This window comes from Hylobates moloch, unplaced genomic scaffold (assembly GCF_009828535.3).
Source record: "Hylobates moloch isolate HMO894 unplaced genomic scaffold, HMol_V3 SCAFFOLD_2, whole genome shotgun sequence".
Classification (NCBI taxonomy): domain Eukaryota; kingdom Metazoa; phylum Chordata; class Mammalia; order Primates; family Hylobatidae; genus Hylobates; species Hylobates moloch.
Window position 1 is genome coordinate 125,091,692 of NW_026652277.1, and position 14,190 is coordinate 125,105,881.

General features: G+C 38.7%; 1 protein-coding gene across 3 annotated transcripts in view; it reads right to left on the reverse strand.

Moving 5' to 3' along the window:
* Nucleotides 1-14,190, reverse strand: part of PDSS2 (decaprenyl diphosphate synthase subunit 2) — a 308,730-nt gene that overhangs the window by 175,711 nt on the left and 118,829 nt on the right. For 2 of the 3 annotated variants that reach the window (XM_032156019.2, XM_032156020.2), the window contains exon 2: nt 7,848-7,982. The exons of the other annotated variant lie outside the window; for it this stretch is intronic. In XM_032156019.2, the coding sequence (XP_032011910.1) occupies nt 7,848-7,982 (135 nt within the window). The remainder of the gene's footprint in view (nt 1-7,847; nt 7,983-14,190) is intronic. 3 annotated transcript variants of the gene reach the window in all.

Genomic DNA, 14,190 nt, shown 5'->3' on the forward strand with positions numbered 1-14,190 from the left:
AAAATTAGCCAGGCGTGGTGGTGCAGACCTGTAATCCCAGCTACTCGGGAGGCTGAGGCAGGAGAATCGTTTGAACCTGGGTGGTAGAGGTTGCAGTGAGCCGAGATCATGCCACTGCACTACATTCTGGGTGACAGAGCAGGGCTCTGTCTCAAAAAAAAAAAAAAAAAAAGTAGCTGTTTTACAAACAGAATTGGTATGCTTTAAAATTGGTCAGTATCCATTATGTATCCTGGCAAATAGACCATCTAAAAAGAAGAAATGCCAACGATCACTTTACTTCTCATTCAATTACTCATTTAATGTTTTTTCATTCTTGCATATTCTACTTATAACTGAATTGATCTCTGTAGCAAACAGATTAGAGACAGAGCAAGGTGGGTAAAAAGAAGGTGGCTACACTTCTATAAATGAATATGTGTGTCCCAGGACACTGCAGATCTTTAATTCAATTTAGTGTTTTTTTCCTCAGATTGGCAGGTGTGTCTCGCAGTTGGATGTGGTCCAGCAGGTCCCTATGCTGCAATTCTGATGCAGTGGGAACATCATCATTGCACTGGTCCCCAGCAGCAGCATATTCTCTACCCTCTGCTGCTTAGAGGAAATGGAGTTAAGGGTAACACAAACTCAGGAGAGTCTAAAACCTATCAGTAAAACTTCAAAACTTACAGATACCAGAATTGAAGCTGCAGATAACAGAGGTGGGTAAAGAAAGTGTAGTTAAAAAAAGGAATCGGTTGAAATATGAAGGAAATATAAAATAAACTTTTGATGAGACTTAAAAAATTTCCCTGGACAGGGCCAGGCATGGTGGCTCACGCCTGTAATCCCAGCACTTTGGGAGGCCGAGGCAAGCGGATCACGAGGTCAAGACATCGAGACCATCCTGGCCAACGTGGTGAAACCCTGTCTCTGCTAAAAATACAAAAAGATTAGCTGAGTGTGGTGGCACATGCCTGTAGTCCCAGCTACTTGGAAGGCTGAGGCAGGAGAATCACTTGAACTTGGGAGCTGGAGGGTGCAGTGAGCCAAGATTGCGCCACTGCACTCACTCCAGCCTGGCAACAAAGTGAGACTCAGTCTCAAAAAAAAAAAAAAATTTCCCTGGACATTCTGCAACACCTTTTAAATGTTGTGTTATATTTTGGTATTTGTGTGTGTGTGTGTGCTATTCTACTAACACTTTTCTTTTTTTTTTGAAATAGAGTCTTGCTCTATCGCCCAGGCTGGAGTGCAGTGGTGTGAACCTGGCTCACTGCAACCTCCGCCTCCCAGGTTCAAGTAATTCTCTGCCTCAGTCTCCTGAATAGCAGGGATTACAGGCGCCCACCATCATGCCCAGCTAATTTTTTTGTATTTTTAGTAGAGACGGGGTTTCACCGTCTTGGCCAGGCTGGTCTTGAACTCCTGACCTTGTGATCCACCCACTTCGGCCTCCCAAAGTGCTGGGATTATAGGCATGAGACATGGCGCCCGGTCAACACTTTTCTTTTCCTTCTTTAAATATATTATATTGCTTCACATAATAACTAGCTTAAAATTAAGATTGTTTCATGAAGAGTGCTTCAGAGTCTGATTATAGCTCACATCCTGAACTACAGGTTGCAAAGGACATAATAAACCGCCATCCCTTTAAGTCATCGTCCATGTTAAACTACTCTGTAAGACGTACACTGTAAAACACGTGTTTCAAATGTTTGTTTCAGTCTAAAACACTTATGTTATACAGAAGATCCAGTCATCCAGATAGAGATTTAAATGAATACTATGTCCAAGGCATTGGCGAGCTATAAAAGTACACAAAGCTAAGTGCCTACTCTGAAGGAGTGGGAAATCTAATAAAGGCCATGAAGCAGCATGACTGGGGTCTGGAACGGCAATGATAAACCACATTTGTGAAGCATATTCTATGTATGAGGCACTGTTGTAAGGGTTCTCGACGTATTAACTTATTTAATCCACTTAATAGACATATGAGGCACAGAGAGGTTATCCAACTTGTCTGGGGTCACACAGCTAGTAAGTGATGAAACAAGGATTTGAACCCAGACAATTTATAACCAATATACATATTTCTTCCTCTACTTGACTACTTAATGTGGGACCTCGGAAAGTTACTTCACCTGAGTCTCAGTTTTCTCACTGGTGAAACTGTTTTCTTTTCTTTTCTTTTCTTCGTTGTTTTAGTAGAGATGGGGTTTCACCATGTTGGCCAGGCTGGTCTCGAACTCCTGACCTCAAATGATCCACCCACCTCAGCCTCCCAAAGTGCTGGGTTTACAGGTGTGAGCCACCGTGCCCAGCCTGAAACTGTTATTTCTGCCTCACAGAGTTCTCATTAGGATTCAAAGTTAGGCATGCTGATATAGAGAAACATATACCAAACTTTTGCAGCTTTCCACAAGGTGTACTACTACTGACAGGTACCAATGGGTTCTGTAGTCAAATGACTGGGAAACAATATCTCAAAGTCATGATACATAAATCCGTACCTAACTCCTGAGAATTCTCAAATGAAGGAATCTCTTTAACTCTGTTTAACTTGGTATGCCCACACTTAATTGATCCCAGAACCTTTTGTCCCACTGAACACCTAGTTACAACTTAAGCTCTGGAAGAGAAATTGGTAAATGCTGACAAGAAAAAGCCATGAAATCAAAGGACCCAGTGGGTTCAAGTCTGGTTCAGCCAATTTTTAACTGCTTGCTATGGGCAACGGCTCCATCCCCTCTCCATGTCTCTGCTTTCCCTCTCAGCTTTTGCCTAGACAACTTCACTAATTCCCTGGCTGATTCTCTATCTTGGACCTCACCTCTCAGGGTCACCTTCTAAGCATCAGCTAATTATGTTCCATAGCACAGATACAGTAACGTGACCCCTTTTGCTTAAACACCTTTTTGATAATAGCTAAGAATAAGAGCAAACACTTACAGAATGCTTACTGTGCCATGCAGTATTCTACTCACTCGTTTAATTCTGAAAACCATTCTGTGAAGTACATACTGAGGCGCAGCTAGTAGGTGGTGCAATCAGCTTCCAGATTCCAAGTCCACTCTGCTGCCTCTTGAACTCCCCACAATTTATCCAGGATATCGCCCTAATTCCTCAGGCCCTTCACAGTCTGACTTCAACCTTTCCTTTCCACCTCATCTTCATTCCCTGCTTCTCATATATGAGTTTCTAGGGCTGTGAGGCTGGCCTGTAGATGGCTGCCTTCAGTTCACAGGGCATTCTCCCTGTAAATGCATATCTGTGTCCAAATTTCCCCTTTTTATAAGGATGCCAGTTATACTGAGTTAGGGCCCATTCAAATGACCTCATTTTGACTTGATTAGCTCTATAAAGATCCTTTCTCCTAATAAGGTCACATTGTGAGGTACTAGGGGTTAGGACTTCAACACATGAATTTTGGGAGGATAAAATTCAATCCATAATACCTGCATACATAATGAAGCTAGTCTCTTTTCCATAAATTCATACAATCATGTAACAGTTAATGTACTGAGTGCCTATTAATTACAACGTTGGTACTGTTCTGGGCCCTGCTAAGTACTTCTATACCCCACGTCTTTGTGGGGTGTAGAAGCAGGGTGCAGTGGCGGGCACCTGTAATCCCAGCTACTTGGGTGGCTGAGGCAGGAGAATCGCTTGAACCTGGGAGGCAGTGGCTTCAGTGAGCCAAGACTGCGTCACTTCACTCCAGCCTGGGTGATAGAGCAAGACTCTGTCTCAAAAAAAAAAAAAAAAAAAAAAGGAAAAAGGTAACATTTGCTGCTGTCAACAGATAAACCCTAAAATTTAAGTGGCTTAACAAATAGATTGTTCTTCTCATACATCTAGTCTGTATGGATGTTCCTGATGGGCAGGTGACTTTCCTTCAAGAGTGATTCAGAGACACAGGCAACTTTCATCTTGAATGGGTCACTTCCCAGATCATCTGCTTAACAAGTATTACAAATGCAACATTTTTATGGCCAGGAAATAGTAAATATCACTTCTACTCCTACTCTATTGGCTAGATCTCAGTCACATGGCCAGCCACCTGCATGGGAAGCTGAGAAATGTAGTCCAGCCGGGTACTCCAGAAGAAAAGAAAATGCATTTGGCATACTTGCTTCAGTCTCTTCTACCAGTTAAGGTGCTGGGAAACTTCAGGAAATGAAAGCAGAGTGCAAATATGTTCAGTCTGTGGACTGCTTTTAACTACTAGTTAGAAGAGAAGATTGAGTCAGTTCTTGATAAAACAACCGAGAAAGCGGAACCATCAGCCAAAATATTCACGTGGATTTCTGTAAACTTAATAATCATATCATGAGAAAAATCTAGACTTTTAAAAATTATGCATTACCTATTGTAATAAACTATCTTTTGTACACAAAATAAAACTATGCTATTACTAATAGAATGGGAAGTTGTAAACATTTTCTTGATTGTGGCTAGGGATAATAAGTTCACAGTCTTGTTGGCAAAAGGCTATGGTGAATGTTTACGGTACATTTTTATAAATGTGGCTTTCTTGCCCGATTTTCAAAATGTAGTTATTACATTTTAGCCTAAATTCTGCCTCTCCTGGCTGTTATATGATTAGTTCACTAGATATCCACAGCACCAATTATATCCTTAGGCCAAACAAAAGAGATCACCTAACTCCCATTTGGTCCTTCAGGTAATTTACTCAGGTCCCATTATCTGATATCAAAGTCAAGTTTATGAGAGAAAAAATACCAACAAGGTAAATCTCAGTAGTTTGGAGGTGAATTAAAAAGCTCCCAAATCAGTACTTCCCTCAAATGTTAAATAATTCACTGTAGCATTATAGATACAAGACTCCAGCAAAAGTTACACTTGAACAATTAAGGACGCAAGAGCTAAAGAAATGACTTCAGGGGTACAGAAACAAATTAATGGTTTCTCATAGTACTATACCAAATTACTTTTTCACATTAACAAGTGTGTAAAACACCCAAACACCCCCAATGACTTACTAGATGAAGTCTGATTATAGAAAACAGCCTGGGTTTACATGCCAGGATTATTCCTTAAATGTAACTGTGGATTCTATGGACTTGAGTATAAAGCCCATTTATGTTATTTGGAAAGGTTTCATGTTCACAATGTACCTCTACTCTTTTCCAAAGTTGTTTTAGTCAAATTGCTTGGATTATAATGACCATCTACCAACATGTTATGTGAAGGACCAAAAGCAATGAAATTGTTTCCTAGAGGCTAGATAAGAATTAGAAACGCAAGGTTATATCACAGTGCACCATGTGCATACAGATTAATAGCTCCTGCTGAGTAGAAAGAGTATACACTTTGAGATAAAAATGGGATTTCAATCCCAACTCTATCACTTTCTAGCTAAAATATTTCAGATAAGTCTTAACCTGAGTATTAGCAATCTCTTCTGTAAAATAGGAATAATTTACTTATGTAACAAATATTTATTGAATCTTTACTATGTATCACGTAGTATTTTGCAAGGATTATTTTAGGATTAGAGATAAAAAATTAGTAGGTGCTCATTATCTGTACGTGTGGTTATCCAAATATACAAGCAGATGACTAATAAGAAAGGGTCAAAGTCAGCAGACTGAAAATCAATGGAATTCCTAACCGAAAACAGAGATATATGGAATACAAGGCAATGTGAGGTCCATTTGCTTTCCAGGGACTAACAGGTAATTAGTACTCATTCTAAATTTTTATATATTTTCTGTAGTTATTGCAACTAAATTTAGCCAAGAGTTATCTACAAAATTTATAAGGTAAACTTTTTTTTTTTTTGAGACAGGGTCTCATTCTGTTGCCCAGGCTGGAATGCAATGGCGCAATCTTAGCTCACTGCAACCTCTGCCTCCAAGGCTCAAGCGATCCTTCCACCTCAGCCTCCTGAATAGCTGGGACTACAGGCACATGCCACCATGTCTGGCTAATTTTTTATATTTTTTGTAGCGACTGGGTTTCTCCATGTTGCCCAGGCTGGTCTTGAACTCCTGGAGTCACATTATCCACCTGCCTCAGCCTCCCGAAGTGCTGGGATTATGGGCATCAGCCATCACACCCGGCCTGTAAGGTAAACTTTTGAGCTCTAATTCAAGCAGGTTTTGGGGAAGGATGTAGATGTACTAAAGATGTGCCAAAGAGTTTTCCATTTAAAAGTTTTTAAAGATATGTTTACAAGACGACTTTTTTTTAACATACTAATTTAATGCTAGTCTGATCTATAACTGAAATACATATATATTTTGAAATAGACTAGAAAGGTAGAATGTAATCAAGAAAAAATAAACAACAATGAGATTTGGAAGGAACATGAGAACTACAGTTAGAGCTTCAACTCTCCCCATTACGTGTCACCAGAAAAAGCCTCAAAATTTTTGAATCTGTTTTCTTGAGTAAAATAAGCTTAACAACTCTTACTATGGTATTATTATAAGAACCAAATGGAATAGCTGTCATAAAAATGCTTAGTAACCTAAAAGCACTAAACAAATATGAACCATTTCAGAGTGAATAGGTGATCACAAAATATCCCTTATAGTGAAGGGTATTTGTATGGATGAATGGTAAAAGGTTTACAAAAAATTATATTGGCTGGAGGAATAGGCATTTGTAGTCACAACAGTAATCTTTTTGCTTGCTTGCTTGCTAATGAGGATCATTGAATTTCTGGCTGGCAAGCAACAGTAATCCCTAAATATTATGGAACAGAAAACATTTATGGACAAGACCACTAGAAATAAAAAAAACCAACATAGATTTATTTTTAAAGTAAATCAACAAGGTCAATTAGCCATAAGTCAAAGTTCCTAGGAATACTGCTTTTTGTGAGGAAAATTTCCTTATCACCCATATTGTTAGGGTGGTTTTAATTTCATATGCCAAAGTCTACCTGTTGATTGTTACATCTATACAGGCTTTTAATACAGTGCCAAGCATATTGCTAGAATTAAATAAAATTATTGCTGACATACTGTTACTAAAAATATAACCAGTGATTTTTTTAAACAAAACTGAAAATTTTATTTTATATGCAGCAAAAAGTGAGTAATACATACTTACAAATTTGTTTTTTAATCTAAATGCATGAGACGTAAAAATTTTTTAATCCAATAACCAGTAAAAAAGTAGACTATAGCTCTTAAAATGATAGTAGCATCAATCTTTATACAATGAGGTATTATTTTATCTTATTTTATTTTGAGATAGAGTCTTGCTCTGTTACCCATGCTGGAGGGCAGTGACACGATCACGGCTTACTGCAGGCTTAACCTCCCTGGCCTCAAGCAATCCTCCTGCTTTGGTCTCCTGAGTAACAGGGACTACAGGCACATACCACCACAACTAGCTAATTTTTAAATTTTGTGTAGAGATGAGGTCTCACCATGTTGTCCAGGCTGGTCTCAAACTCTTGGTCTCAAGTGATCCACCAGCCTTGGCCTCCCAAAGTGCTAGAATTACAGGTGTGAGCTACTGTGCCCGGCCAACAAGGAATGATTTTGAGTAGATTTAAAAATCATAAATCCTGAACTAAGTGGCACAGAGGTCTCTACAGAGACACAATGATACATAATAACGGAGGGAGAAGTGATGAACAGAAAATTTTAAATGCCCAAAGTAGAAAGGAAAGTATTTCACACAAATGTGTGAAGAAATTTACCAGAGTTATGTGTAGAGTTGGCGAAGACTCACTTATTATGAACAATAAAAATCCATTTTTAACCTTATATTTTAATCTATCTTTGAATCAGAGAATGACAAAGAATGGTGATTTCCACTGACCTCTGTCCAGTAAAAGAAAACACGATGTAGAGAGCAATGTCAAAAGACTAAATTCTTCTTACCATGAGTAGATCCCACTGACCATGTCATAGTTCTGACATGAAGTGTTCACGCTGCTGGGCCCAGCTGCTTTAGAGATAAGGAGCACCACCAAGCCCCTCAACTGGAGGCTATTCCAGCTGTCATGTACAAGCCCCCTGCCAACAAGTAAAGAAGGAAGAGGATTAATATACCCTCACGAGATCTTCAGATAACTTAGAAAACAGCTACAAAGATGCTCACACTTCTAAAACTGGACAATGAGACTTATTGAAAAGAAACAAGGTCAGGGAGGAAAATTAATGTGAGGATGCCATGAGTTCAGGAAACAACTAGAGAAATTGTTGTTGTTTTTGAGACAGGGTTTTGCTCTGTCACCCAGGCTGAGTGCAGTGGCACAATCTCAACTCACTGAAGCCTCAACTTCCTGGTCCTAAGCGATCCTCCCATCTCAGTCTCCCTAGTAGCTGGAACTATAGGCATGCACCACGATGCTCAGCTAATTAAAAAAAAAAAAGTAGAGTCAAGAGTCTTGCTATGTTGCCCAGACTGGTCTTGAACTCCTGGACACAAGCAATCTTTCTGCCTTAGCCTCCCAAAGTGCTGGGATTACAGGCGTGAACCACCATGCCCAGTCCGTGGCTAGTTTTAAAAGTGACAATCTTGCTGGTGGAAGTGGCTCACGTCTGTAATCCCAGTGCTTCGGGAGGCCAAGGTGGTCAGATGAGCCTAGGAGCTTGAGACCATCCTGGACAAGATGGTGAAACCCCGCCTCTACAAAAAATAGAAAAATAAGCTGGGCATGGTGGCACGTGCCTGTAGTTTCAGCTACTCAGGAGGCTGACAAGGGAGAATGACTTGAGCCCAGGGTTAGAGGGGTGCTGAGGCTGCAGTAAGCCAGGATGGCACCACTGCACTCCAGGTGGGGAGACAGATTGAGACTCTGTTTCCAAAAAAAAAAAAAAAAAAAAGTGACAATCTCACATTTGAGGCTTCCTCGTCTGCTCTGTCCTAGTTCTGGGTCTCCCCACTCTCTACACACTATCTCACAATCTTAATCATTTGCTCTGGTAACAAGAAGAACCCATAGTTTTAAACCGGTTTGTGACAGTTGATAGAAACTGACATATAAATCACATTGCTTGGATGAAGTGATACTATTTGGTGATGATGGTGGTAAATAGCAGTAAAAAATGATTTGTTTTCACAGGTAGAGAAGAAGCTCAGAGAATGAAAGGATTAAACCAAATTCAAAAGACTCAGAAATTTATTTGATAAGTAAATGAAAGTGAATGCCATCAGCAAAAATGTTGCTTATTACTTACAAACATTATAATTCTAGGCAACAACAAGGCTTTAACTTAGAATGTGGCATATCTTTTGACATGAGGACTGAACTTTTATAATTTCTGCTATACCTGAGGCTAGAAATACTTCCCAGGAATATATTTTCTTTTTAAAGTATTACAAATGGTTGTCATTCAAGAACTAAATGGCATCGTTTTAAAAAATTAGAAAACTACGGGCAATATATTACAGTAAAGTCATATTGAGAACAATGTTCATGAGCACTAATCAAATAGATTACAGCATACATAAATAATATACAAATATAGTTCTCAAATGCAGTAAGAAAATAAAAATTAGTGTTATAATACTTGACTGAATTATCAAGGCTTCCTTGTTGAGTTTTTGAACAAAGAATCAATTTAAGTTAATTAAGGTAACATAGCCAAAAATAATGAGTTAGTCCATTACTTAAGGAAAATTTTGGTTGGGTACGGTGGCTCATGCCTGTAATCCCAGCACTTTGGGGTGCCCGGGTCGGAGGGGTGGGGGTCGGATCACCTGAAGTCAGGGGTTCGAGACCAGCCCGGCCAACATGGCGAAACCCCGTCTCTACTAAAAATACAAAAATTAGCCAGGCGTGGTGGCAGGTGCCTGTAATCTCAGCTACTCAGGGGGCTGAGGCAGGAGAATCGCTTGAATCCAGGAGGTGGAGGTTGCAGTGAATTGAGATTAAGCCACTGCACTCCCAGCTTGGGTGACAGAGCGAGACTCCAACTCAAAAAAAAAAAAAAAAAAGGAAAATCTTTGCCCCTCATCTCCAAACAGAAATTTTTAAAAGGGGCCCCTTTTACCTTTCATTAGTTTCAAAGTAAGACAAATCATTAGGTTCTCTGCAAAGTAACAGCTATAGCTTTCTCTGCTTATATTCTGTCCTTAACCAGGTAGATAATCTTCAGCAAGTTAAAAGGGTTTAAAATGATTTTTATAAAGAAATTCTAATTTCCTAGGAAAAGGAAGTTAAAGTAATACAGTTACATCACAACAGAAACAAATAATCATCAGAAATGTCCCAAACTCTTTACTGTCATGTAACAATCTGCTTAAATCCCATGAACCTGAATTTTAGGGAGGTTAGGAGGCATCCTATTACGCAACACAAAAATGTAAAAGAAGAGCTTTTTAAATTTTTTTTTGCTTTGAATTATAACTTTTAACTTAGGCTACTAGATTCTTATTTATGTATTACCTATAGTGAATCTTTATTCTTCCTTTCTTTTATAATAAAGAGAAGGTCTGAATTGGCTTTCAATTCTAGAAAAGGAAAAGAAAAAGAGGTGTGTGTGTGTGTGTGTGTGTGTGTGTGTGTGTGTGTGTGTGTTTGGGGCTGGGCCTGGTCAGGGATTAAGAATATGATTCAGCAAGAACTCTAAGAGGCGAACCTTGAGACAAGTCTGACCAGATCACACAGATTTAATGGCCCTGACAACAGTTTTAACAGTATCTTCAAACTTTTCAGAAATATGACCTTTCACATACGACACACACACACACACACACACACACACAAACTAACAATAGCAGCAGCAAACACTTATATTCTATATGTCAGAAACTGTTCTACATGTTTTACTATATATTAACTAAATTAATTCACAACTCTAAGAGGAGGGTACTACAATTATCCTGATTTTACAGATGGGGAATGAGGCACGCAGAGAAATCAAGTAACTTGTCTAAGGTACCATACCTGGTAGGTGGCAGAACCATGACAGAGCCAGGATTTGATCCCAGGCCAACAGGCTCTAGAGTCTACATACACTTTTAAACATTATGCTATGTAGTGATGCTCCATCTGCTTCCTTTGTACAAAACCATTTGCTACATCAAATTAGAAGAGTTGGCTTTAGAACCAGACAAGCCTAGGTCTGAAAAAGTCTTCTGTTATTCACTAGCTGTGAGTGTGACTCTAAGGCTATGACCTCTTGTATAAAATGAGGGTAACAATGTCTACTTTTCATAGTCATTGTATGGAAGAGACAACATAGGTCAAAGTACATAACACTGTGGAAGCACATGGTCGGTGATCAAGTAATCAGTAAATTACATTTTCTTTCCTTGTTACTTTTTTGTGATCTTATTTTTTTCTCAACTCTTACATTTCCTTTCTTCTACTCTTTCTCCTTGTAACTTTCAAAAAGTCTTCCCCACTCTACTAGCATATATAATGTCCTATGTTATTTACTTTTCTACCTCCTCAAATAACAAAAGTTAAGGAATTCTTCCCACCCCCTAATCATTATTATTATTATCTCAATGATAATAATGAAAACACCCCTTTCAGAATGCATTACTGAAAAGGTCAGGAAAAGAAGCTGTAATGAACTGGGTGACAAAAATTAAGAGAGCATTCAGAAAAGCACACCTTCTGGTCATTAATTTTCACATAAGTCAGTGGTTAACAATCTGGAGGACAGACTAACAGCTTGAGTAAATTAAATAACTGTTTCCAAAACACCATTTCTTTAAATTCACTTCATTAACACTCTTAAAAAAACAGTACTGAAATAAGTGGATAATGCCTACAGCTCAAAATTTAGCTCACAACCAAAAGAGAATATGAAATTTTCCTCCAGAGCAAATAAAAAAAAAAACAAAAAACAAACAAACAAAAAAACACATGGGATTCTAAACTTACAGAGATAATATGTTTCATGTAGCACAGGTCATATTTCATCTGGAACACTCTAATTTTTTCTCAGTGCTTCTCTTAAGGGACACTGATAAGCTGTAGCACAACCAGAAAATGGTGAAATCACATACCACCACATCTATGAATGCTAGCTTAGAAAATGGTAAGGTTGGTGTTCTCAAACTTATTCAGTCAAGAGTGTACTGAATGCTCACTACATGCCAGGCTTGGTGCTAAACAGACAATGGAGAATAGGATGAGGAGCACTGTTAAGATGTGGCCTCCCTTCTTGTGTATAGTAGTCTGGATTTAAAAATCACAATAAAATGTGGTATGAATTGTTTTAGGGGATGAATAAGGGCTGTGGGAGCACGTAGAAGAAGCAACTAACACAATTCAGGGGATGTCAAAGAGACTTCCATGAGATCTAAAGGATGAGAAGGAAGTAGCCAGGGGATCTGGGGCAGGGGTGAAAAAGTGTTCTGAAGAGAGAAACAGTATGTGTGGAGGTCTGAAGGGAAAGAGAGGAGGACACAGTTGTTTCTAGAGCCAATATGGCAGGAACACAGTATGTAAAGGAAGAACTGAGGGAAATAAATCTGGAGGGGCGCAGGAGAGTTGTCTGTTCTTTTAAAAGGGTTCCCTGTGGAAAGGAGATAGATCTAGTAAGTATTAATTTTTTTTTCTTTTAGAGACAGGGTCTTGCTATATTGACTAGGCTACTTTTGAACTCTTGGACTCAAGTGATCTTCTGGCCTGGCCTCCCTAAGTGCTGGGATTACAGGGGTGAACCACTGAGCCAGGCTGTAAGTATTACTTTAGAGACTGATGCTAATGGACAGAAACTATAGCAGGCCAATTCTGGCTCAAAGAAATAAAAAACAGAGCAACCTCTGGTAATGCTGAGGTGCTTGTTACTAGAGATGTTTAGGAAGCTGCATGGACTCTGACATAACACGTTAGAGAGAAGCCTGGAATATGTGACATATGAGGTTGTTTTCTTACTCTGTGATTCTATATGGCCTCACTTTACTACAGTTAATTATCTAATACTCCACAACATATACAAAAATTGAAAAAGCCTTGTCATTAAAGTGTCATAAATGAAAGCAATATTTAGTATTTTATAATCTTTATCATTAAAGTTCTACAGAATTGGGTTTTCTTAGCTAATGAACAAAAATATCATTCATTCATTCATTCATTAAATTAATGAGACTGGACACCTTCTATATATCAAGTACTGTGCTAGGCATGGATGCAATGGTGAGCAAAACCAGACATGGAGCTTGCAAAGCTTATGGTCTAATGGAAGAGACTGGTAATAAAAAACAAATCATGAGGAACTGTAAAACTACACTGGTAACAGACGCTACAAGGGAAAAAGAGCAAGAGTGCCATGAGAGCTTAGAATAGGGAAAATAACTTTGCAGGAAAGTCTGCAAAGAGTTGATATCCAAAGGAAGAAAAGGGGGTGTGGAAAGGAAACAGGTAAGGGGGGTATATTTGCAGCACAAGGAGGGGCATATGCAAGGCTGAGAGCACTATATGAAATGAAACTGGTGGCAGACAGGAACTAGACCACCTCGGATGAACAGGCCATAAGAGGTTTGCTCTTTATCCGAAGAGCAATGCAAGGGCACTATGGTGTTTTATTAAGCAGCCAGTGACATAATCAGATATTTTAGAAAACAAAACAAAATCATTTATCATCAGTGTAGAAAATGACTTGGGTAGACAAGAGAAGAGGAAACCAAGGGAGTATGAGGAACCCAATTAGGAGACTTTTTTAATAGTCAATAAAAAAAAAAAAGAGGGTAGCTTGATGGACAAACTAGAGATGTACCAAACCTAAAATAATATTTTGATTCAACTCAAAAAGATGTTGCATACTACATAGTCCTGGAAAATTAGCTAATATAGGCATATCACTAATTTTAAATAATATTATTCTAAATATGTTTGTAAGCTGAATTTTAGGTGGGGAGATCTTGGCCTCCTTTAAAGTTCTTCTCTAGATCTATAATAGATGAAGAGTAAACACTAATAACACTAATATTCTAAAAGCTAAACAATTTCATGGAAATAAGGATCGAGTAGGTAAAACTTTGGGCAAGTCAGCTCTGTCTTCTCACATTGTACTTTATATGGCTGACTGCAGTTCTCACTGCATCACATCCTTCCACAGCTACTAACAAATTCATCTTCCTTCATCCAATCCTGTATCTTAGATCCTCAAACCACCACTATGGTACTTTTCTATTTATCCTCTTAAATTCCACTTCAACACATATGAAGGGTATACAAAGAAATAAGAGCTGTAAGAAAAGAGCTATAATAGTAGATTCAAAATTTGGTTAAATTGAATAATACGAGGAACAGATAAC